Genomic DNA, 25,560 nt, shown 5'->3' with positions numbered 1-25,560 from the left:
CTGGCATTCAAATTAAAGCTGCTGCAAGTGGTCCCACTAGGAACTAATGATGAGGTTTCAAAATTGCTAAAACCACAAGCCGCTACTTTATGTGAATTTATCATTATTTTTTCTTCCCCAGAGGCCCATATGTAGGTGTTTGTACCTCTCAGTACAGACACATGGGTTTGATCCACACAGAACATAATGACTGAATTGAGAGCGAGCACATGGCTCCAATCGTGCTGGCCCACCAGTGTTTAGAAGAGGTTTATTAAAAAACTTGCCTGGACTGACCCTTACTCCTCTGCTAAGCAGTGAAGCCTATTGCTATGGGCTGTCTATTGCCTTTGTGACTATGCTGTTTGCTGTTCAGAGGGAGGGCTGTCTGCCGGCATTGAGTTCGTTTTAATATATGATTTTTAGTTTAACATTTGACAAGTGTTCAGAATGTCAAGGAAAAACAATAATTTAAGAATGTTGTTTTCAGCTTGTAGAGTAATTTAGCCAGACATATCCATGTCTTCAGAAACACCAGTATTATTGTTAAACAGTCACAATATTAAACCCAGTCTTGTTTTAAATGCTAATGGGCTTGGTGCAGTACCTGTACACTAATGTATCCTGCTGTTAAGCCCCAGTGTTGTTAGTGTACTCTTGTGCACTCTTCAATCGAAACAATCATAGATTGCACAGGTCATTGCATCTCAACCGTGTACATCCAGATAATTGCTGATTCTTAGATTTATCACAGCGGTAAAGGTTAAAACCATTACTGAGGGGGGAACAGGGACGTGTTCCCATGACAGCTAAGCTGTTAAGAGAGGTGTACAGAGGCTGTCTCAGTGTATTCTTTTTATCACGGGGCACTTTTCATGTCATGCATGACATAATGGAGCCTTAAGATTTCCAACGAGAAATAGAACAGGCAGAGCTCAATCTGAAGATTTTCTGGACTTCCAGACCTCCACGCAGCCAGCTGATCTTTTAATATTTATATATATATAATTTTAAAAAATGCATTTTTATTTGTAGTTTTGTTTAGGAGTTCATGAAAGTGTTCTTGCTTATTATTTTCACATTGGTTTTTATTGAGTGTTTTATCTGGTATGTCTTTTTTTATCACTTAAGCAGTTATGTCCATATCTATAAAAGTAGCAACAAATGAGAGGATGGTAGCAGAACCACCATCCTGCCTTCTGGGGTGTGGCTCAGCGAACCCGCCTTCTCTGACCTCACAAAGGGATCAGTCACTTAGTAAGTTGTAGCCAGACTTGGGCAATGGAATTACTCAGATATGAACCCAGATTAGCAGAGGCCAGTGCTATTCATTGGGTCCCCTGTTCGATAAGGTTAATGGATGGGTTTGATTCACTGTAGATAATGGCAGAGATGATTTTATGAGAGGTGCGGACAGCCCTGCAGATTGCTGTTGAAATGAGTTGCATTAGCATACTGTGATAAACCACAGCTGGATATCACCATTGTAAGGGCTGACAACTTTCCCTCTAGCAATTACAACTTTTAGTTGTTTGTGCATTACCTATTTCTTTGTCTGTCCTCTTTCTGCATGGATATCTCGCTGATTTATAGCATTCAGTATTCCTCTGCAGAGAAGCACCATGTCAGTAGCAGATGTGGTTATAATAATCGCTCAACTGTACGCCCTGCATACTGAAATAGGAAATGTGGCATCCTAATATACTGTGCCAATAACCATTGTCGCCGTGACCCAGAGACTATTGGGACACATTCGTAAATGCAGAGCACTTGGGGTTGGTACATTTGTTTTTTATTTAACTCTTTCAGTCCAGATTTATTTTTGTTGCGCTGAAGAAGAAACTCCTTTATTGAGTATACATGGGAACAGGACCACATTTTTTCGTTTGTTTTTTTAAATATATTTCTGCACTACTTCAGACTGGGTCTTCGGAGACTGACAGCACATGTTAACAAATGAGGACTCATTTACAACCTGTGGGGTTGGGGCATTTGTTAATTTTGCATCAAAAAATGCACTCTGCAGTGTTGAGCGACTGGCAAGACTGTTGCCACGTTCAATTTGAACACCACCCACAGAAAGAAAATAGATGCCAGAATGCATGGTCAGGTGTTTTTTTTTAGTTTTTGGAGAGTATCTTTTGTCACTGGTCCTCCGGTTAAACCTGCTGACAGGCAGAGGCAGTGACAGGGCAGGTAAAGATGTTCCCCTTCACATAAACAGGATGTGACCAGCCATGTGAGAGGCTGGCTGCGGTCATCTATGCTGGAAATGAGCAAAACAAACAAAGAGGCTTGTGTGATTGGAATTGAGATCCGTCTCTCTGCAAAATTAAACTACCGATCGACTTGCCCGCTTTACTCCGACCTGTGCTGTTTGTCCACCCCGTGTCCATCAATCTCCCAAGTTAGCTTGTTTTACTGCTGGGATATTTATTGCTGCAGCCTGTGTTTTCCTTTGGGTGTGCCTTGCCGTGCCGTGCTGCACTGTACTGAACTTTGCTGTTTAACGGATTCATTATTTTAATTGCTTCAGCTTGATTCCCTGCCTGTGTGAACATGGCCTGTGTAAATATTGAATTTCTTAAATAAAATAACCAGACTGAGGGGGCTCCCGAGTGGCGCATCCAGTAAAAGTGCTTCGCATGGAGTGCAAGATGCACCCTATAGCCTGGACCTCACTGGTTCGAGTCCAGGCTATTTCACATTTCAAGTCCTGGCTATTCGAGAGCTGTGTTGTCCTCCGGCATTGTAGCTCTTGGGAGGCTGCATGGTGAGTCCACAGTGCAAAAAAAAGTGGTCAGCTGACAACACAAGCTTCGGGGGACAGCGTGTGTTCATCTTCGCCCTACCGAGTCAGCACAGGGGTGGTAGCAGTGAGCTGAGCCTAAAAATAATTGGACAAATCAAATTGGAAGAAAACAATAAAAGTAATTGCCAGCAACTAAATTTAAAAGTAATAATAATAATAATAATAATAAAAAAATAACATGACTGCCAGTGCCTGTTAATGTCACAAAGTATTTGAAACAAGGTTGGTATTTAATATTAGCTCTGTTAAGCTTGGCCACATAGGTAGTGCAGAAGAGCACTTTTTAAATGTTTTTTTTACCTGCATTGTGTTCAGCATGGCTTGCTCTGCGCGAGAAGCTTTGCTCTTTCTGTTTTAAATGACTGACGTGATTGCAGTTGCTGTACCACGGACAGAAGAAAGGGACTTCAAAGAGAGTAAAGGGCAGACCGCTTCTAATGTGGACATCACTTCAGTGGGGCATGCTGGGATCAGTGAGAGCCAGGCAGGGCTCTGCTGGGTTATCGACAGAGCACTGCTCTTTGAAGATGCACTGTCTCTGTGTGTGCGCGTTGTGAGTCAGTGCATGCAAGTTGTTGTATGCCTGTTTGTCTGTGTGCTTATGGAGAAGGACAGATAAGAAATAAAAAAAAAATGGCAAAAGTGTATAATAACTATATTGCAAAAACAAAGCAGCCCCATACCATTGGTGAGAGAGACCTATTTAATATACAGTCAGACAGGCACAGAAAGACAGGCAGACAGACTGTATCCGTTATAACAGATTAAAAGCAGTAGCAACAAAAAAGTGTATAATAATGTCTAATCTTATCCTATAATGAATAGCATAATTAATAACATGTTTATAGATCACTTATAACAGATACCTAAGCTAAAGTTTTTGTGGGGGGGGGGGTTTGCATGAAGAAAATGATTAAAAAAAAAACACAGCTACATACAGTAGGCTGAAAAAAATAATAAATCCGTTCCTTCTGTTATTTATAAAGCGAATTAGCTTGACAGAGTTAATCGGGGCTGCTCAATATAAATCCCTCTGCGATTTTATATTGCTCTTGAAGTCTTCGCCTTGTTATGCAAATTGAAGCCATTATGTAAAGACTGTAATTCCCTGCTCTGAATCAGTTTCAGTCACAATGGTCAAGACAGGGGTTCACTAGAGGGCTCTACAGAGGAAATGAAACCTGAACCCTTGAGTATTACGTGAGACTGCTGGTCCATAGAGACCTGTTCGGGACTGGGCCCTGTTTCTTTAGGCTGGTAATGAAAGTGGTGCAATAGAAACAGAAAACAACTGCCTTAAAAAACTAGCAAGAAAAAACAGGTCATTATTGTAGCAGACAAGTATCTTGCTACTGTACTAATGCTACTGTACTTCCTACTGCTTTATTCTTGCCTTTGCACTTGCTTCAAAGCGCGAGTGTTCATTGCCTTGCCAATGGCTTGTTTGGCACACTGCAGTGCATCGTTCCCCTTCTGCACAGACCTGAGCAAGCCCATTGAAACACCTGGGACTCCAGGCACATGTTCAGTGGACCTGCACATCTGCAACACTTCCAGTGTCGCACAGTCCTCTCAATGGAAGCCATCATTTACGGATTGCGCTACAATGGCCGAGTCCCTCATTTATATCAAGCAGCAGCACATTCCTTTTCAAAATGAAGTGCAAAACAATGACCCTTGTGCTGTTGAAGTGCATGCAGTGCAGAAGAGCAGTTCATATTTTCCCTGTTTCTCTGACTTGCCCCTTTTCTGCTTTTTTTCTTTCTTCCTCTTGTCTCTTGCTTTCTCTACCTGCCGCTTGCCTCCCCGCGGTGTCACAGTAATGTCGACACCAATGAGCTCTGTGGTGAGTAGCCTTCCTCTTCTTGATATGACCTTTTGATTTACTTTGGAATTGAAATTATGTCTTTAAAGATTATACCCGTTGCACAGCTGTTTGATCCATTCCTGGTTTTACTACGAGTTTAATAAGACACACCTGAGCTTGTGTGAGTCTAATCTCTTAGTAAAACCTAGAATGGGGTAAACAGCTATGCAATAGGAGTCTGATTTCAATCTCCAATGAAGTGACCCTCTAGCCCTTGAGACTGCCTCTTATTTGATCCAAGCACTGCTTCCATCAGTTTACCCCCAATCCTTTCTTTAATGTGATCTGCCTGATTCTTCCCTCATGCATGCTGCTCTGTTGCTCTCCCTGCTCCTGCCTCTCCACATGACCCTTTCTTTTTCCCTCAGATTACTTTGCCTCTCACATGGGGGACTATGAGGAAGTGCTGGCCTCCCTGGAGACCCTCAACCTGTCCATCTTAAAGGCCATGGGCTACACCAAAAGGGTGAGTGACAGTCTTTCCTCAGTCAGGTCTATCCGACCTCAGCAGGCACTCCCCTACATGTATAGTTTTTGTTTCTGTACATATTCATGGTATGCTGTTAAACATACCCTTATAGAAGTTTCCCATAGTAAAAGCACAGCAAAGTGGAGTAAAGCACAGTGAAAGCATGGTAAAGCATAGCTAAGCAAGCATTGTAAAGACCAGCGAAGTACGGTAAAGCATATTAAAAGCATGGTGAAACGGCAAAGATACTGTGCAAAAACTCTTTGGTAAAGGTAAGTTATGTGCCTCTGCTTGCATCTGTCTATTATTCCTTTTAGGGGCATGCCTTCAGTGGAGCTGTTTTAGTGCAGCTTCTACTTATGCAAAGCTAGTTTTGAAAGTGACTTTGTGGCTTCTGTGTAATTGTAAGAGCTAAAATTAGGAGCCTTTCTATTAGATATTTCATTGCAAACCATGCATATTGAAATGTAAATGAGGTATCCATATGTGTTTGTTCTGACTTTAGACTCCTTTCAAGTTCTGCTCTCGCTGTGTTGAGTTTTTGTTGTACCGGATTATGTAAAACAAACAAAAAAAAGAATTAAAAAAAGTTATTCTATTCAGCTTTGCATAATTTACTAACTCGTATACAAGAAACATACATGAGTTTGAGGTTAGCTGACCTTAAAGTGCACAGAGCCGGTGCCATATTTCAGCAGTAAGATCTTAAGATTTTCTTGCCCTTCTTATTAACACAGCACTCAATGTAGTGGTCTGCCACAGAGTCTTGGTATGGGTCTGAAATATCCCACTTACCTTTACTAATATATTCTTCTCCTTGTTTAGAATCGCAGTTTCAGTGAGGTTTTTAAACCTCAGAAGTTTAAAGCACCCCTGTGGGTCCAAAACCTGGACTTGTCACAGTGCATGATGAACTGATAAAGTGCTTTAGGACCCGGACAGAATTTTGCACCGGGGCAGATTGCCCAAACGTTCGCTCTGGTTTTGGAGCACGTGTTGGTGTTGGTGTCGCTGTAATGAAAGCTTGTCTAGTTACTGCTGTCTGTGCTGGAGCTTCGTTCAATACATCAAAGGAATTTCATGGCACTCAGGACACCGGTTTTTAATTTTTTTTTCCAAGGTTGAGAAGTGTGTCCTTTTATCCTGTTCCTGGAGGCAAAGCTAAATCAGAAGCTTAAAGAAACCGAAGCATGCTGGAGGGAAAGCAGTAAAATGTGGCAGGTCTGCTGGATAGCAGTAATCTCCCACGCAGTTTGAATTACGTTTTTTTTCTTATCCATTTTTTTGAACATTTAAATTGACTGCTGTCTTGAAGAATGTAGCTATATATATTTTTTCATAATAAGAATCTGTTCATTAAACCTTCATTTCCACCGAGAGCTTGTCCCACACGTGCAACCAATGTAATTGTGAAGATGTGAACCTGTGTTGCTCTTCAGTGACTGTGTTTGCATTGACAGTGAAAAAAAAACAAAAACACATTTTCAATGCATGTTGAACTGGAGTTCCTATTAATGCCCTTATTAACAGCACAGTGACATTGAATCCAGTGTCCCTGGGTTAATTGAGAAGCCAGGATAAATCCTGTGCGGTGTGTTTGGGTCAAACCCTGGGGTGTGCCAAAGGTTTTGCTTTTTATGTCACTAATAGAATCTTGGAAATAGATAACTGGCAATATGAGATTCAGGCTGGATTGAGAGACAACTGAGAAGCAGCACTGGCAACATGCATTGTGATTGAGACAATCACTTACAGTGCGCAGGGTCGCTGGTTCACACCCTGCCTCCACCCTGTTACATAGAGCATGCAGTCTGTATATAGCACACCAAAACTATGATATGCCCCATACTTGAGGGTAGGGTATATTTTGGTTTCCTTTATTAAGAATAAAATCTTTTTACCTTTAATCCAACACATTACATGTATGAACCATGGGGACAACAAACAGAGATGTGGTGCTTTTTTCAATCCTGTTTGGCAATAATAATAAATAAAGGAGCATATTGGATAGAGTTTCCAGACTGAGTCTAGTGGGATTTTATATATATATTTGTATAAATGTGTGTGTGTCTGGCTGGTTGATGCAATGCGTTTTATTTTATTATTCAGCATTGGTTGTGATCCTGAGTGGGCGTTCTTAATTACATTGTATTCTGAACCTCTTAGCCCATATCCCACTTGCAGCACTGCAACAAGAGCAAACCCATTGCGTTCAGAAGTGAGAATCCCTCCTCCATCCAAAACACTAGCAGTGGGTCGTGGGCATGGTGCCTCATTAAAATACCCTTCGAGATTTCACTAACAGACATTGCACGCCTTTTCTAGAGCTGTTTTGCAGAGGGAAAACAGAAGTGATCGTTGTGGGTTGAGTCCGTGGTTGACAATGCGCTGGCAAACAGCAGGTAACATCCCTGCTTAGACTGAAAGGAACCAAGCTGTGGCATACACCAGCCACACAATTACACTTCAGAAGAGTTTCCCAAAAGCATAGTTCACCTTATCAGCTGGTTTGCCAAATGTTTAAATATTTTATCATGAACGTTGCAGTGTTTTTTGTGTTATATCTGGAATACAGAAAGGGAATCAAGAACAGCAAAAACAAAAAGTATGAATTAAACTCTATACCGGGTAAGACCAGCTCCTACTGCAGCAGTGTTCGGGGTAGTAAAGATGAATGGCCTTTGAAATCGGCTTACATCCCTTCGAATACCTGCCCAGCCTCCTTAGTCTGAATGCGGTTCATAGTGGACTTTTCAACAGCACTTTCAATCACTGGGACTGCTGGCTCCACGGCGATTCATACATTGTGTATCGCATTTAAAAGCTGTTGGCATGCATTGCGTTAGAACAGCGATGGGGCAGGGCACATGAACACACACACAAGAAAAGCTGCACGTACACTGATAAACACACGCGCACACACACAGAGTACAAATAAAGACCCTGGTATTCCTGTCCATGTTGTAGCTGTTTGTCAACACAGCAAATGTATCAGTTGCTTGTTTATAATGAGAGTAAAACATTAACACAACAAAAGCAATAGAGCAGATACCCACATTGCATTTAAAGATGTTCTATCCCATCTCCACAAGCCCTCCTGGGCTTGTTCTGCTCTGTGCCCAGCCTCTATGCTTCTCAGTGCAGAAGATCAGCACCGGTATTCCCCAGCTGTGCATCCCGCAGTGAATCCCTAATTGCTGCGAGCTTTCCAGGGCTAACAAACAGAAACTCCGGAGAGGGGCAATTGGAAAAGGGAGAGAGCATGTGCGTGTGCGTGTTTACATATACGGGATCTCTTTAAATAAGAGTAACAGTTACACTTAATGAACGGTAGCCATGCTATCACTGCCCTGCCTCCTATCCTGCAGCACGGCAGCATCTCTCCTTTAAAAACAAACACATGGTGATGAAGCATTTTATTGTGCTTTTAAGTGCTGAAGGGGTGAGTATGGGTTTACGATGCTGAATAATCTGCATGTGCAGTGAATTCCACAAGTGCCCAGTTTATTTATTAAAAGGGGTTGCATACATTTGAAGTTCTTACTTAGAGCTTCTGTGGTCATTTACACTCATTTGCAGTTTATCAACACCTATTCCATTGGATTTTGGGTGTGAATCACCTACAATATTGATGTTTTTGGGAATATTTGGGAATAACATAGGAGAAAATGTATCGGTTCCTTTTGAAGATGTTTGCACCGAGCAGTGGTAATCGTTAAACCCACCTAGTGCCCAGATGACAATGACGCCATGTTAATGAACATTCAAAGACTTGTTTAATTTTGAATGAGCTGTAAACATTAAAGTGTAATCCGTAGAAGAGAAACAGCAGTAGGGTAGTTGTTTATTTTTTCGGATGAACCTTTACAAAGTCGTTTCCTTTGCTTGTTGTATTTTTGATACGTTCGTTTTATACATTCTGTTATCTGTCTCTGTCCCAGAACCCGATCCAGTGCTGGGCTGCAGCATGTTTGCCTTCTTTTTTAGGACGGAATTCAGTTCATCAATACCTGAACGAACTGCATAACTGTCAAACTGTCACTGTCATAGCTGGCTTGGAGCTTGCTTGTATTATGTTTGGCAAGGTACACTCAAGAATTCCAGCCTGTATCCCTGGGATCGAAACAAGAGTGTTCATCTAATTGGGGGATGACCTGGTGAACAACATATTAAATACAATTAAATGAATTATTAAATACTACCAATAAACACGAATGTCTGTGAGAGTAAAAAAAAAAAAAAACTCAGAAAAAAGTCCTCCTCGTTCCAGATGAGCTGATTTGTTAAAACCCGTTCCAGGTTTCCTCTGATAATTCCTGGACGTTAATCAAACTATTTTAATGAGTTGCTCTCATTAATTATCTGCAGCCTCTCCGGATAGAGCAGAGCTGGATTAATCCTCTGGATTGATCCCTGGACAGTCTCAGGGAGGCTTTCCCAGGACATGTTTAATTTACTGATTAATCCCTTTGATGCATTCAATAAATATTGTCTGCAAAAATATATATAATTCATTTTGAAAGGGGAGGTCATTGAGGTTGTTTTGGCAATAATTCTGGTAACAATGCAATCATTTCCCATGCGAAAACCTGTCTCTCAGATGCTGTAGTTATGCCCTAGATTTATTTTTTACAGAAAGGAAGAGGCTTGCCTAAAAAAATAAGCAGCTTAATCGCTTTTGAAAGCACAAATAATTTTGCTTTACCTTCCTTGAAGAAGGCTTGGACTTCGTTTTTGTGTTTCGAAACACTTGAGAGAAACCTTGTGTTTATTCTTTAGCAGTAAAAGGCGTTCTTTAAATGAAGCAAGAATTATTTATGAAGCCCAGTGGACATTGTTGTCTCAGCTCTCAGGTTCGGAATCAAGTCTTTCTGAAAGCAGTTTATCTTTGATGTGGAATTGTCTAGTGTCATTCAGAATGAAGAGCTAGAATAAATCATTTCTATCTGTGTTTGTGTCCCTATTTTTCTTTTGGGAGTTTGAGTCCAGTAAGGCTTGCCAAGCCCAGCTTTATTTAAAACTTTAATATTATAAGTCTTGAGATGTAACCTTTCCTTTATAAAGGAGTCCTGTTAGATGGCAATCATGCACACCACCAAGGACCAGAACCGTACTGAAAAGCATTGGGATCTACGTAGCTTAACTTTACCATCATCCTGAAAAAACATGTATCCAGCAATGCCAAGGTCAGACCATCCAAATGAATGAGATTTGATCAAATTCTGAAATTTGGGAATGCTGCATTAAAACATTGCTGTTTTCTTTCTTTATGGAATAATGCCGAAATAGTTCCTAAAATATCATTCTAAATGAACCCAGCATTGAGATCATATGTCAGCAGATCAAACCTGTTATTTAGTCGTCCTTTGGCTTAAACACAAACTGCTGTCTCTGTGTTTTACCATGTGTGTGTTTCTACCACATGCACGTCAGAGGTCTTGAAAATGAAAAGTGCACCTCAGTGTGCAATGTGCGACCTCTGGAATCTAGAGGGCCTGTGCTGTGTCTGTGATATTGGCACATTTACAATACGTGTTCTTTTAAATGACCTTTTTCCTAATACAACAATCTAATCAGGCCTGCTATCGCTCTCTCTCTCTCTCTCTCTTTCTTCCTCCCTCCCCATATCTTAACACACTGTAGAAATCCTAAAACCCCAGGGTGCATTTCTTGTCTGCATTGATAAAGGCCCAGCGGCACAGTGTGCACTAGGGTGGGGGGACATTATAGAAAAGGAAAAGGTCACCCAAGTCAAATATTTCATGCTACAATATGCCCTCGAAATGCACAGATGAGAAAACGTCACATACTGCGACAAAGGGGACCCTAAAAAGGGGGTTGCAAATGGAGGGTATAACTGATCCTAATTTGTAAAAAATATACAACCTTGACAATAACACATATTAGTTAGATTTTTGTATTTAACTTAATATTTATTAATGATGTATCATATATTTTGTATCTCAATGTGGGCTCTCAACTGGGGTCCCCCCCCCCCAAGACGCCCCTTGACCCCCCTTGACCCTGCCATCAGTCATGTATTGATGTTTAGAGGCAATTTCGGATGATCTTGGAGACGCAATTAAGTGAAATACAGTTTACAAGTCTCTCCACACAGGATTGTTGTTTTCCAAGGTATTGCTAGATGCCTGCTGGTATGTGTCCAGCTGTGAGTGATGTTGCTAGGAGACCCTGCCTCCCAGGCCAGAGAGAATACAGGCTGGGCTGCATAGCATCTGATTATCTGTCTGCTTGACATGCGAGAGAATGGTCTTGACAAGTGATTTATTTTCAAATGATTTGATTTAACCTTTTCAAAATGATCCTTTACCCAACAACCCCAAGGGGAAGATATGGTGAAGTAATGCACTAAATGGGCATATTGTTGACTGATGTGCTGCCTGGAGTTGGTTCACCTCCCTGTGCCACAGCCCCCCCTACTGGCTGTGCTAGATGAGGCCAGGCAGAGACCAGCCGAACTCATATCCAGGGTTCGGTAGCTCGGCAGCATCTGCTGCTTCGGTTCGTCTGTTTATTTGGTCCAGGTTCAGTATGCGGGTTTCAACAGTGGGGTCACAGTTACACTGTATTCCTTTGACTCCCGCGAGAGCTTCTCTGCTCCACTGGCTTTTAGCCAACAGAGATCCGCTCTTTGAAAGGCCCTCATGGGAGGAAGCTCTCCCAACAGGAACATGTTGGCAGCAAAAAAAAAAAGGGGGTATAGATGACTAGTCGGTAGCGCAGATCCCAAACGTTTGACAGAAGCCATCCTAATTCCACTGAATATATTTCATGTACAAATTGCTCTCGGGCACTGGCTTTGCAGTCTGTTTTTAAATGATCTAATTAAGCTTTTAAAGATGCACTGCACCTCAACAGTGAGGAGCAGCTCATGGCTCAGCATTGCAACATTAATTTAATAATGCTCACTTTGAAAAAATAACAAAGTAATTTATAAACGAACCAAAACACTGAATTCTTTAACTGATTGTGCATTCAATGCTTATTCATGTTAGTAGCGTATTCATATTGCCTGTTGGTAATATAGCTTGTTGTGGAACACATGAAGGGTTAGGGGTTCGATAACCCTGGAATGGAACACTTGAGAGGCCTGTTTTCAAATAGTGACCTCCTTCATCTTTTCATGAATTCCTGTTTTTTTTGTTGCTTTTTTTTTTTTTGAAAGAAGAAAACGGCTGCTACGTTTACAAAACAACCAAAGGGTCAACTGGATCAACCTATATCCGGCCGCGGTACATTTTTCAAAATGGGTAAAAAAAAAAAAAAAAAAACTCCAATTACAAAATTAAACACATGCTGACTGCCTGAAATTGAGTATCTGCGCTATTTAGTTCTAGTTTTCTAACAGGTGTTTTTTTCTACTTTTGGTATAAGGCAGGGGTGGCCAGAGTTGGCACTTCACTCTTTGTCTGTTCCAACCCTGTGCTGAATTGTTTAATTGAACCAATTAAACCTCCATTCAGACCCTGAAGTATTTAATGATGTTGTTGTTTTATCTGCTCAAGCTGGAGAGGAATAGTCCTCCAGGACTGTGATTGGACAGCCCTGGTCTAGGGCTTTGAGAGCCACCTGTCTCTTTAGAAGTTGGCAGTCTGTTGTAAGTGGCCAGCTTGCAATGATTCAAGGCACATTTGAAGCATAAAGTACAATACATGCTTCCTGAAAAAAACCCAAAGATTTTTCCTTAACAGCTAAGGTAATGATGGTAAAACGAAATACTGATTATTCTGTAGTCTTAAGGCTAATAAATGTTATTACTTTCACAGAGATGAATGCGGATTCTTTAAAGCGCTGTCAGGCACCACCAGAGGAACAGCTTGCCATGTAATTAGTGGGGGAAGGGAGAAAAACACAAAGATTTCCTTTAGCTGATCCATTATGTAGCGTGTCTGTGCTCAGGGGACAGTGCTGGGCAGTGGGGTTGTGGGCTGTGAGGAGCATTGCACAGCTTCGCTGGCCTCTCTGGAGTGCCGATCCTCATTGACTTGATGATGTGAGAGTGCTGGTCTGTCTGGAGCCCACGACACAAACCCTTCAAGTATCTGGGATTAAACAAGAAGCAGTGACAGCTTGTCTCGCTGCCATAGAGAAAGAACCTTGTAACAATCACAAATGGACACTTTCAACACACTATACTGAAGAGGGGACGTGGAACATCCAGCCCAATGTTCTTGCCCTCAGCCAGCGATTGATCACAGGTACAAACTTCCAGCCTTTACAATCTGCGCTTGTTTAAGGTGTATACTAAAGGTTCATCCAAACCTTTAAACACTCAACTGCAGGATTCTGCACATTAAACGATACTAACATCTTAGACAAACTGTTCAACGAGAAGCCTTTATCGTTGTCTTCTTGTGATTTTCCTAAGTTTCTTTTATTACTGGTATGGTATGTGGGTATCTGTGTAGTATCTGCATATATTCTGCCTTTACTGGAAATATTCTTCAGTGAAGAATTAGGTTCCACCTTGGGAATAAATAAAAACAGTGTTATGCACTCTACAGAATGGCTTTGAAGTCTGAAAGAAATGCATTAGGAGAATGCATCAGTTATCAGCAACACATCCTTATAAGATATTGTTCAATCCATATATAAAATCTTCAACCCAAAGGAGTGGCACATGTACGTAGATTTCCCTGGCAGTGCCGTAGTGCAGTACTATTGAATCCCAACTGGGGATTGAACCCAGGACCCTTCGTTCTGTAAGCTGCCTGTTGAATGAAAGCCTCTTCATCCACAAGCTGATAATGCATTGGCAGGCAGTGCTGACAGGCTCTGAAGACATTTAGTTCCTATTTTTAAACTGAGATGCAGACTCTATTGCCCGTGGGTAAAAATTCTTCAAATTAATGTGATGGATCAAAGATCTGTCTTTCCTGCTACTTTAATGGGGCCGATTTGAATACTGTATGCGTGTGCGTGTGCGTGCTTGCGTTTGCGCGTTGGTGTGACCGTATGTGTTTGTGAGCATGAGACAGCGAGGTAGAGAGAGACAGAGATGGGGAGCTATATAAAGGAAATGGGAAAGTGCACTGCACTGCTAGGGCCAAAAGTTTTGCATCATCCTATAGAATTTAACTAATTTTGCTTCATAAAGTAAAATGAAACCTGCTGAATAATGTTACGTTAACAGATTTGAATTACATACTGCTTTGTAGGTTTCCATATACTTAACAAAAAACTGACCAAAAATTGAAAAATGTGACATTTCGAAATCCAGCATTAAATACTGTACAAGTACTGGCTAGACTTCTGTGATATCATTGTGTAGATTCTTTGATTGAGATGATGTTAAATAAAATATCTAAATTATGTTCATATAGTTTTTTTTTTTTTTATGTGCATTATTATTATTATTATATTATTGTTATTATTATTATTATTATTGTCTCAATCCTGTAATTCTGGGTGATGCAAAACTTTTGTCCAGAGCTGTAAGTTCTCAAGCAGGATATTCATTTCACTACGTTTTTGAATAAGCAATTGAATAAGTACAGCATACTGCATTGCATTATTTGGAACATTTTCTAAGTTAAATGAAATTTTATTTTATTTTTATTTTTTTTACGAAACGCACACCCTATGTTAAGTGCATTTTCACTAAGGCTTGTTTAACTGCAGTTGTTTTTCAGGAGAGAAGAGGGGGTGGGAGAGCGGAGACAGATGAGAGAAAAGGGGGAAATGGATAGAGACTGGGGATTAAGAGAAGTTAGGGGAAGAAGAGAGAAGAAAGAAACGATAATCTGCCAGTCCAGCGTCTATCAGCATTGAAAAGATAAACGCCTGTCTCTGTGTGCAGGAAGTTGCTGAGCACTGGGTGTTTTTAGATGGCTAGTTGGCAGGCTCTTTATTTCTGTGTGGGGGTTTGTTTACTCAGCCGAACCTGCTGCCTGCTCCGTTCGAGACTCCTCTGGAGTGGGAGGAAGTGCTGAGCTCGGCACAAACTGTGTGCGATGCAATGAGGTGTCTCTGTGTTAAAAGGCCCTATATATCAACTGCTGCATTTAAGAACAGTTTTTTCAGCTGAAGCGGCATTCTTCTCTGAAACGCGAGGCTGGTATCAGGGGGATGCGCTATTCCTTTGTCTGTTAAACTATTAATCAGTCAATTTCTTATTTTTTAGAATGATGGCAGATTGACACGTTCCTATAAAGAATGCCTTTTAATGTAAAAAAATAAGTGACAGTGAAGATATTCGTACTGATTTCATGTAAACATTCCCTTACAAATGACTTATTAATTCATTGCCAGCTGTGTGGAGGATTTACTTTACCAATCAAACAATACTCACTAAAGAGATGTTCAGTGTAGCTGTACCATTGTGAGATGATTGCAGCATTCAGTTCAATCATGCTGCTTGACTGAGCAATGGGAATAGAGATGTAAAACCCAGATTATCATAAACGCAATGTAAGAAGTGCTGCATTGAAGCAGTGACAGCCATCCTGCACCATTATCTTCAGAGCTGTCAGTCCGACACCTTTCAGAAACTGAATGAGGCACCAAACTGGCTGTGTAAACGTTATGTGCAGCAGCTCAGCTGGGTTGTCTGAAGCCCCTTACACACTGGTACTTATACCTGGGTCAGGACCCGGGTTCTGGCTACTCGGGTCACAATCCCATGTAGTGTGAAACCATGTACCTGGGTCACACCTGGGTTAACCCGGGTCCCAACGATGGCTGACGAAATAACAATCAGCCATGCGTTTTTGTTTATTCTGTTTAGCCATATTGTTGTTGCTTGAGACACGCCATGAGCCAGACTGCGGCAGGGATGAAGAAACATTTAATCTGATCAACATTTGGGCTTACGGTTCAATCTAGAGAAGCTCTGTAACAAGCTGCTTCCAGGACATTGATACACATGTTGTTTACTTGCGTCTGTCACACAGGTCAACCCTGCTTTATCAAAGCATGTGTGACAGCTTAGGTACAGTGCTGTATGTTGAAAGTGCCCCTTCATTCGAGTTAAATAACCCATGAAACATATGAAGCAGGTGCAATTACAGAAAGTTTGAATATTGTAACATCTGTCCTCCCTAAATTGAAATAAGTAATTACTCAATATTTTTCAGTTAAATAAATAAATAATTACTCAGTACTTTCAACAGCATGTCTTTTGAGATTGAATCTACGAGATCCATTGGAAACTGCTCCTGTGCTTGCCTTGTGATGGGTCTCAGCTGACGAATACCCATTTATTTTGGTTCCAGTACTGTTCTCTTGGAATCAAGCTTTTAACTTTTCAGCGTGGGTGAGGATAGTGTGGGCAGTGCCGCAAAATATTCATCTGGCCTCCTTAGAGGCTGGTCCCTCCTGGGCAGACTGGAGTTACAGTATATCCTGTGCAGGGAAATAAGCACAATGATAGATAAGCTGTCTTTAGTCTCCAGCCCTGTTTAATCAGACACCTTTCAGGGGCACTTATTTAATCAGTTGACTGGCTGGTGCTCGTTCCTATGGAAACAAGAAGAGTGGTCTGGTTTCATGAAATGATTGGCTCTGCGGGATCAACAGGGCAGTGCAGATTCTGACAGTGAAGCAGAAAGCCTTTATTACAGAACCGAAGTTCTGTTGTATATCCTGTAAAAGCTTAGTTGTGAATGTGGCGACTTTATGGTAAAATCTACTGGCCATATTATAAATGAAGGTCGCATTTGATGACCGGGTGACCTGATTTGAACCACCCTGGTTTCACTAACACATACACAAACGCTAACCTATTGTGTTGAAGTGAGGATGTCCACATTAGGGAAAATGTAGATCTCTGGATGTATTTTGAATTGTGAGAAGTAACAGATTTAATTTTACGCCCATTACAATCCGCGTATCTATCGCAGTACAGTTCATGTTTTTTTTTTTTTTTCTGCCCACCCCATTGTATGACTACAACGTACTGTACTAATTAATCTCAGCATACAAGTAGTTATTTACATTTTTTCCCTGACGATTAAACATTAATCATTGTACTCTGATTAAGGTTTAATATTTATGTAGCAATAATAATAATAATAATAATTATTATTATTATTTATTATTATTATTATTGTTGTTTGGCAATAGTTTTAACATGCATTAGTTGAAGCATAACAGTACAGCTGTTTTATATTTACTAAAAACTTTTTCGGTTCATCACTGAATAAAACCGTGATGCCATGTGGCTGGTGTGTTTGAGTTCGTGGTCGCTAAGCCTGTTGCTTAGCAAATGGCGTGTGTTACGTAGTGCACAAAATTGATGATTGGCCAGTCTTTGAATACTGCCTGCCTTTGTGTAGAAAGAGAGTAGTGAAAGATTGACATTATTGAATGTCAATCTGTGAATGGCGGTGTGAATGGCTGTGGGTGTGGTTGGGCGGTGTGAATGACTGTGGGTGTGGTTGGGCGGTGTGAATGGCTGTGGGTGTGGCTGGGCGGTGTGAATGGCTGTGGGTGTGGTTGGGCGGTGTGAATGGCTGTGGGTGTGGTTGGGCGGTGTGAATGGCTGTGGGTGTGGTTGGGCGGTGTGAATGGCTGTGGGTGTGGTTGGGCGGTGTGAATGGCTGTGGGTGTGGTTGGGCGGTGTGAATGGCTGTGGGATGTGGTTGGGCGGTGTGAATGGCTGTGGGTGTGGTTGGGCGGTGTGAATGGCTGTGGGTGTGGTTGGGCGGTGTGAATGGCTGTGGGATGTGGTTGGGCGGTGTGAATGGCTGTGGGTGTGGTTGGGCGGTGTGAATGGCTGTGGGTGTGGTTGGGCGGTGTGAATGGCTGTGGGTGTGGTTGGGCGGTGTGAATGGCTGTGGGATGTGGTTGGGCGTGTGTGAATGGCTGTGGGTGTGGTTGGGCTGTGTGAATGGCTGTGGGTGTGGTTGGGCGGTGTGAATGGCTGTGGGTGTGGTTGGGCTGTGTGAATGGCTGTGGGTGTGGTTGGGCTGTGTGAATGGCTGTGGGTGTGGTTGGGCTGTGTGAATGGCTGTGGGTGTGGTTGGGCGGTGTGAATGGCTGTGGGTGTGGTTGGGCGGTGTGAATGGCTGTGGGTGTGGTTGGGCTGTGTGAATGGCTGTGGGTGTGGTTGGGCGGTGTGAATGGCTGTGGGATGTGGTTGGGCTGTGTGAATGGCTGTGGGTGTGGTTGGGCGGTGTGAATGGCTGTGGGATGTGGTTGGGCTGTGTGAATGGCTGTGGGTGTGGTTGGGCTGTGTGAATGGCTGTGGGTGTGGTTGGGCTGTGTGAATGGCTGTGGGTGTGGTTGGGCTGTGTGAATGGCTGTGGGTGTGGTTGGGCGGTGTGAATGGCTGTGGGTGTGGTTGGGCTGTGTGAATGGCTGTGGGTGTGGTTGGGCTGTGTGAATGGCTGTGGGTGTGGTTGGGCGGTGTGAATGGCTGTGGGTGTGGTTGGGCTGTGTGAATGGCTGTGGGTGTGGTTGGGCTGTGTGAATGGCTGTGGGTGTGGTTGGGCGGTGTGAATGGCTGTGGGTGTGGTTGGGCGGTGTGAATGGCTGTGGGTGTGGTTGGGCGGTGTGAATGGCTGTGGGTGTGGTTGGGCGGTGTGAATGGCTGTGGGTGTGGTTGGGCGGTGTGAATGGCTGTGGGTGTGGTTGGGCGGTGTGAATGGCTGTGGGGTGTGGTTGGGCGGTGTGAATGGCTGTGGGTGTGGTTGGGCTGTGTGAATGGCTGTGGGTGTGGTTGGGCGGTGTGGATGGCTGTGGGTGTGGTTGGGCGGTGTGAATGGCTGTGGGTGTGGTTGGGCGGTGTGAATGGCTGTGGGTGTGGTTGGGCGGTGTGAATGGCTGTGGGTGTGGTTGGGCGGTGTGAATGGCTGTGGGTGTGGTTGGGCGGTGTGAATGGCTGTGGGTGTGGTTGGGCGGTGTGAATGGCTGTGGGTGTGGTTGGGCGGTGTGAATGGCTGTGGGTGTGGTTGGGCGGTGTGAATGGCTGTGGGTGTGGTTGGGCGGTGTGAATGGCTGTGGGTGTGGTTGGGCGGTGTGAATGGCTGTGGGTGTGGTTGGGCGGTGTGAATGGCTGTGGGTGTGGTTGGGCGGTGTGAATGGCTGTGGGTGTGGTTGGGCGGTGTGAATGGCTGTGGGTGTGGTTGGGCTGTGTGAATGGCTGTGGGTGTGGTTGGGCTGTGTGAATGGCTGTGGGTGTGGTTGGGCTGTGTGAATGGCTGTGGGTGTGGTTGGGCGGTGTGAATGGCTGTGGGTGTGGTTGGGCGGTGTGAATGGCTGTGGGTGTGGTTGGGCGGTGTGAATGGCTGTGGGTGTGGTTGGGCGGTGTGAATGGCTGTGGGTGTGGTTGGGCGGTGTGAATGGCTGTGGGTGTGGTTGGGCGGTGTGAATGGCTGTGGGTGTGGTTGGGCGGTGTGAATGGCTGTGGGTGTGGTTGGGCGGTGTGAATGGCTGTGGGTGTGGTTGGGCGGTGTGAATGGCTGTGGGTGTGGTTGGGCGGTGTGAATGGCTGTGGGTGTGGTTGGGCGGTGTGAATGGCTGTGGGTGTGGTTGGGCGGTGTGAATGGCTGTGGGTGTGGTTGGGCGGTGTGAATGGCTGTGGGTGTGGTTGGGCGGTGTGAATGGCTGTGGGTGTGGTTGGGCGGTGTGAATGGCTGTGGGTGTGGTTGGGCGGTGTGAATGGCTGTGGGTGTGGTTGGGCGGTGTGAATGGCTGTGGGTGTGGTTGGGCGGTGTGAATGGCTGTGGGTGTGGTTGGGCGGTGCTGTGGGTTGTGGTTGGGCGGTGTGAATGGCTGTGGGTGTGGTTGGGCGGTGTGAATGGCTGTGGGTGTGGTTGGGCGGTGTGAATGGCTGTGGGTGTGGTTGGGCGGTGTGAATGGCTGTGGGTGTGGTTGGGCGGTGTGAATGGCTGTGGGATGTGGTTGGGCGGTGTGAATGGCTGTGGGTGTGGTTGGGCGGTGTGAATGGCTGTGGGTGTGGTTGGGCGGTGTGAATGGCTGTGGGTGTGGTTGGGCGGTGTGAATGGCTGTGGGTGTGTGGTTGGGCGGTGTGAATGGCTGTGGGTGTGAATGGCTGTGGGTGTGGTTGGGCGGTGTGAATGGCTGTGGGTGTGGTTGGGCGGTGTGAATGGCTGTGGGATGTGGTTGGGCGGTGTGAATGGCTGTGGGATGTGGTTGGGCGGTGTGAATGGCTGTGGGTGTGGTTGGGCGGTGTGAATGGCTGTGGGTGTGGTTGGGCGGTGTGAATGGCTGTGGGTTGTGGTTGGGCGGTGTGAATGGCTGTGGGTGTGGTTGGGCGGTGTGAATGGCTGTGGGTGTGGTTGGGCGGTGTGAATGGCTGTGGGTGTGGTTGGGCGGTGTGAATGGCTGTGGGATGTTCTGGTCGGTCAGTATTAAACTTGCCGCATTGCCTGCACACAGGATCGATTACACTACAGAAAGACAGCTTTATTCAGAAACGTCCCGTTTTTCACAGACGCCCCACTGCTCATGTCTGCACTAATGGTGTAAAAATGGAAGGATCATCTGAATGTGCTGTCAATACTCTCGCTGCTTTCAAGGTAGCTCGCTTTGTAGGAGAAGATTTAGTCTAAAACTGTTTGTGTTTCATTGATTATTTCCTAAAACACATTTGTGTGAAAAGCTGTTTGCTGTAACTTTACTAGAAATAGTGGCCTGATGGCCTCAATATATTCAGATCAAGCTAATGCAGGACCAAATGTGCCTCCCTCTGCTCTTTTGAACAGAGATTTTTTAAAAGCACCCTGATTCATTCCTCCCCCATTATCTATGACATTTGCCACCAGCAAGTAAAAGTCCATAATCACAATTTATTTCATATGCTCAGTGGTCCTTTGACTTGACTTGCTGGCTGGATTCCAGTCCTTTTTAATCTCCTTTATTCTGATATTTGGCATTTTCTCGACAGTGACATATACAAATTCTCAGTCGTCTTGTTGAAATGTATGATACCTGATTAGCACATCACGTACAGTAGTTCAGTACCATACTGTTAGTATTTTGCTATATAGGTGTCGCTGGCCCTGCTTGATCTGGCTGTATTGTCATGCAGCACTGGCAATGTCAGTATTTTAATATAATACTACCTATGGCATTTCTATACAGTGGTCTGTTTAAGTTTATTTCAATCAGGTGCTTAAATGTACCTTATTTGAGGTGCGGGATGCAAGATTCTAAATCTGCACGGCAGCATGCTTTCAGGCTATAGAGGGAACATCCCTTAATTGGTGAACACCCATTAAATAAAGCCAACTGTTTTCTTTCCTGACTTTTAAAGCCATAATAATTTAAACAAATCATTTGAAATGGAATGCTGTCAGCCTCCCGGTGTTTAGTAAATAACGGTGCATACTGTATTGGCAGGCTGTGTCTACAGCCTCTGTATCAAACAGGGGGATAACTAATAAACGAGAGCCAGAAATAGACACTCTCTAAGGATGGGTCCTAATGTAAAAGGAGCAATGAGGCATACGGCTGCATGCTGTGGAGTAAAGCCAAGACATTACACAGTGGTTCATCAAAGGCTGGTGCAGAAACAACTGAATTGTCTTTTTCTTTTTTTTTTTTAATTTTTGAAGAGAATGAAACCCAGGCTGATCTCTTCTTCTTTGAAAGGGTTTGTGAACACATTATAAAGTTTCACATGAGCCCCAGTCTGACCACAATTCAGCCTTGAAAAGCAGGCTCTTCTTTTTTTTTTTTTTTTAATGCTTTTGTTATTGACTTTATCTCCCCCCTCACATGTGTTCAGTCTTCAGAGACTCAATCGTCAATCTGACACTTTTTTTATTACATTTTTCTTTATGCTAATCTTGCTAGGGAAAGAATTAAAAAGCCATTCACTTTCATACATCTTACTGAAGATAACGTGTCCCATTTCATTACTTTTATAATCCGAATTTTGACATCCATATTATTAGTAGGTTTGCTCATGCTGCAGTGTGGCTGTAAGTGTATCACAGTATTTCTGATCCACCTTCTGTGCGCACTGCTGCTTTGTGAATGAAAAAAAGCAAACATTGAGGACCATTTACCGAGACCCCAGGAATGTTACCAAACACTGAAGAGTTAGGGTGCATGAACTCTTTGTTGTTTTGTTTTGCTTTGACAAGCTGCAGTCTCATTAAATGTACTGCATAGAATGGAAAAAGTAATGGGACATTGATCACAGTGCAGACTGGAGCAGTGCATTGATCACAGTGCAGACTGGAGCAGTGCATTGATCACAGTGCAGACTGGAGCAGTGCATTGATCACAGTGTAGACTGGAGCAGTGCATTGTGGAGTTCGTTCAGTGAATCAGGGTGAGACATTGATCACAGTGTAGACTGGAGCAGTTCATTGATCACAGTGCAGACTGGAGCAGTGCATTGTGGAGTTTGTTCAGTGAATCGGGGTGGGACATTGATCACAGTGTAGACTGGAGCAGTGCATTGATCACAGTGTAGACTGGAGCAGTGCATTGTGGAGTTCATTCAGTGAATCAGGGTGGGACATTGATCACAGTGTAGACTGGAGCAGTGCATTGTGGAGTTCGTTCAGTGAATCAGGGTGGGACATTGATCACAGTGTAGACTGGAGCAGTGCATTGATCACAGTGTAGACTGGAGCAGTGCATTGTGGAACTCATTCAGTGAATCAGGGTGGGATATTGATCACAGTGCAGACTGGAGCAGTGCATTATGGAGTTCGTTCAGTGAATCAGGGTGTGATAAATGCATATTATAACCATGGGGAAAGCATGGGAAAACTGCTAAATTACTGTGCACAACTACAATTTATAAGGGCAGCAGTAGTAGTAACGTGTTATAAACCCTCATAGAGAAGTGGTTAAGAAGGGGTGCCTATACCAGTGACTCAGAACAGTGTGCTTCCCAAGCGCATTTCTCATTCTTTAACCCCACACCTCTATATTCAGCAAAGAAATCAGTAGTTGTATGGATGGCTTTTGCTTATTTTTTGCTTGGAGATTAACGTTGCACTTATGAATATATCTATCTTCCTATATTGAGCCATTGTCTTCATTCTGCCACTTCCAAACTTCCAAAAAGTGCAGCTCCTAGTGAAATGCTGGGTGACTCGAATGACCTGAAAAAAGAATAATAAACAAAAGCGAAAAAAAGAGAAAGTAAAAATAAGCAGGTCGAGTTTATTATTTGTGTTCTCTGTACTGATTCGTGTTTAATATTGTTTATTTTCTCTCCTTCACTTTCTTTATCTCGGACATTTCGTCACTTGATCTTCGACACCGCTCGCTGGCGCATGCGTATTTCGATCACAGAGTGAAAGCCGGCCGTGCAGTTGAAAGTGAATTTCATCATTTTGAATTAAGTGCTTGTTCGTTTCGTGGAGACAATGGCTGTGAGCACACCACCCACGAGTAATAAACAAAAGAATGAGGCTTTAAGCCAGGCGTAAAAACGCTTCCAGCTTTAGGCTTGCGAGGATGCACACATGCCCTCAGAACGTCTGCGCTGTGCGGGGACATAATTGGACATTCCAAATTTGGGGGAAAAATAAATACAATTAATAATTGCGCACCCTTTTTTTTTTAAACCCAGCATTCAGATCTTCAAGGGAAGAGCTTGTCGAAAATAACCTTTACAAAATGTGTCTCTTTTTGTGGTGTTTTTGATGAAATCGGGGCAGTTATAGTATTTTGCATCATAATAACCAGATATATTTTATTTAAAGTGCGTAATGCATACAGTATAAAAAAAAACTAATGGAAAAATACCAGAGTGTTACTGTAGATCTGCAGTACAATACAAAAGACACAGTAACTGAGGCTCTGCAATGCTCTCCCTTGTGCATTTTGCAACAATCAAGAGACAACAGCCGCTGTACTGCACAGAGCAAGGGTAAGATTCTGTTATAATGTTCGAAAGAATTATTATTATTATTATTATTATTATTATTATTATTATTATTATTATTATTATTATTATTATTATTATTTTAACAATGCTAGTGTTTAAACCGTACCTTGCTATTCTTTACCATGCTTACCTATGGTTTACCATGCTTTCACTATACTCTAGTACACTTTGCTTTGCTTTTATTATGGTAGTCTTTCATAAGGAGCACTCCTCATATGCACCGAATCTCTAACACACCATTGAAACTGCAGGATAGTATCTGATGCTGCTTTTCCTAGGATTGGTTGCTACAATATATTGCGTGTTGTAGCAAATGATGAACATGTTGCTTAGCTGTGACAGTCAGGAGCAAGATGCTTAAGTTGGTCTGTGTGTTCTGGACCCCAGTGTCCTCCCAGCTCTGCTAAAAGCTCACCTGTTTCAGTGTGTGCTCACTTGAGCATAAAAGCATGTTATTGACTCCCGTTCTGCAGCTCGTTTACAGACAGGCCGGGCATGCCAATGTTAATAAAAGCAAAAGTATGCTATTTATCATCAGACGTTTAATCAAGCAAAGTGCATCAATTAAATGCAATTACTTAGTCATTATTAATTATCCATTCTGGGAAACGTGCTGCACAGCAATGTCTGCTTTTTTTTTTTAAAATTTTAAAACAGCCTTGGCATTACCGGCTTTTTCAAACTAGAGTTTCATTTCCACAGTGAGCCGAGGTGCATAATTCATTTTAAGTGTAAAAAAAAAAAAAAAACACTCCTCCATCTTAAACAGACTTACAGCCTCGGGAAAAGCTCTTTAAGCTTCCACCAAAAGCCAGCCCAGAGGAACTCATTTCCTCTTCCAATAGGAACTCATTCAGAGAAGTAGTGTCTGGTATTATCGAGGGAGGCTGTACTTCATGGCACAGCAGCGCTGATGAATGCTGAAGTAAGCATTTCTGCTGACGCCATCAATGTTTTTACCCGCAATCAACTGATTTTTAATGGTCCTCCGTTGTTAACAGTGAAATATGACACTGATGAATCGGCTGGCCCAGTCCCTCTGCCTGGGTGGTAGGGAGAGTGTTCAGACATTTTCAGCTCTTTATGCAAAGTGGGGAATTCACCTGTTACTAAGTTACAAAACTGGAAATGTGCACATCAAGTGTTTCATGCAGGTCCTTTTAAATCACCTGTTTATTATTCATTTCACACCTTGATAGGATTTTTATTTTTTTATTTCCTTCTCTACTGCCGTCTCCAGAGTCACCCAGTCCTATTTTGTTTTTAAAATATTCATATGGCTTGAAATAGAAATTGGCTGTCAAAAATGTGTTCTGTACAGAGATCTGCTGTGTGGATGGATGGCAGCTCAGTGCCATGAAAACTCTAAAGATTTGAGTCTTTAGTTTAGTGACCGTGAACCACCTGCAATTTAGAAGGAAGGAAAAATAGAAAGTCCTTGAAGATCAGGGGAAACTCTCTTAAGAAGAGAGCGGTCGATAAGGGAAGTTGCATGTTCTTGTAAGCTGGAGAGTCTCGTCTCGGTGCCCTGGAAACATGCATGGAGCCTGAAAACCAGTTCACCCCGGCCAGATTCTCACCCCCTGAGGAGA

General features: G+C 43.1%; 1 protein-coding gene across 2 annotated transcripts in view; it reads left to right on the top strand.

Moving 5' to 3' along the window:
- The window catches only part of LOC121296136 (N-terminal EF-hand calcium-binding protein 2-like), a 63,469-nt gene that overhangs the window by 19,677 nt on the left and 18,232 nt on the right, over positions 1–25,560 (top strand). For both annotated transcript variants that reach the window (XM_041221374.1, XM_041221375.1), the window contains exons 4-5: positions 4,612–4,637; positions 5,027–5,124. In XM_041221374.1, coding sequence (XP_041077308.1) covers positions 4,612–4,637; positions 5,027–5,124 — 124 coding nt within the window. The remainder of the gene's footprint in view (positions 1–4,611; positions 4,638–5,026; positions 5,125–25,560) is intronic.

This window comes from Polyodon spathula, chromosome 21 (assembly GCF_017654505.1).
Source record: "Polyodon spathula isolate WHYD16114869_AA chromosome 21, ASM1765450v1, whole genome shotgun sequence".
Classification (NCBI taxonomy): Eukaryota; Metazoa; Chordata; class Actinopteri; order Acipenseriformes; family Polyodontidae; genus Polyodon; species Polyodon spathula.
The sequence above is the reverse complement of the archived record's forward strand: the minus strand, read 5'-3'. Positions and strand labels throughout refer to the sequence as shown.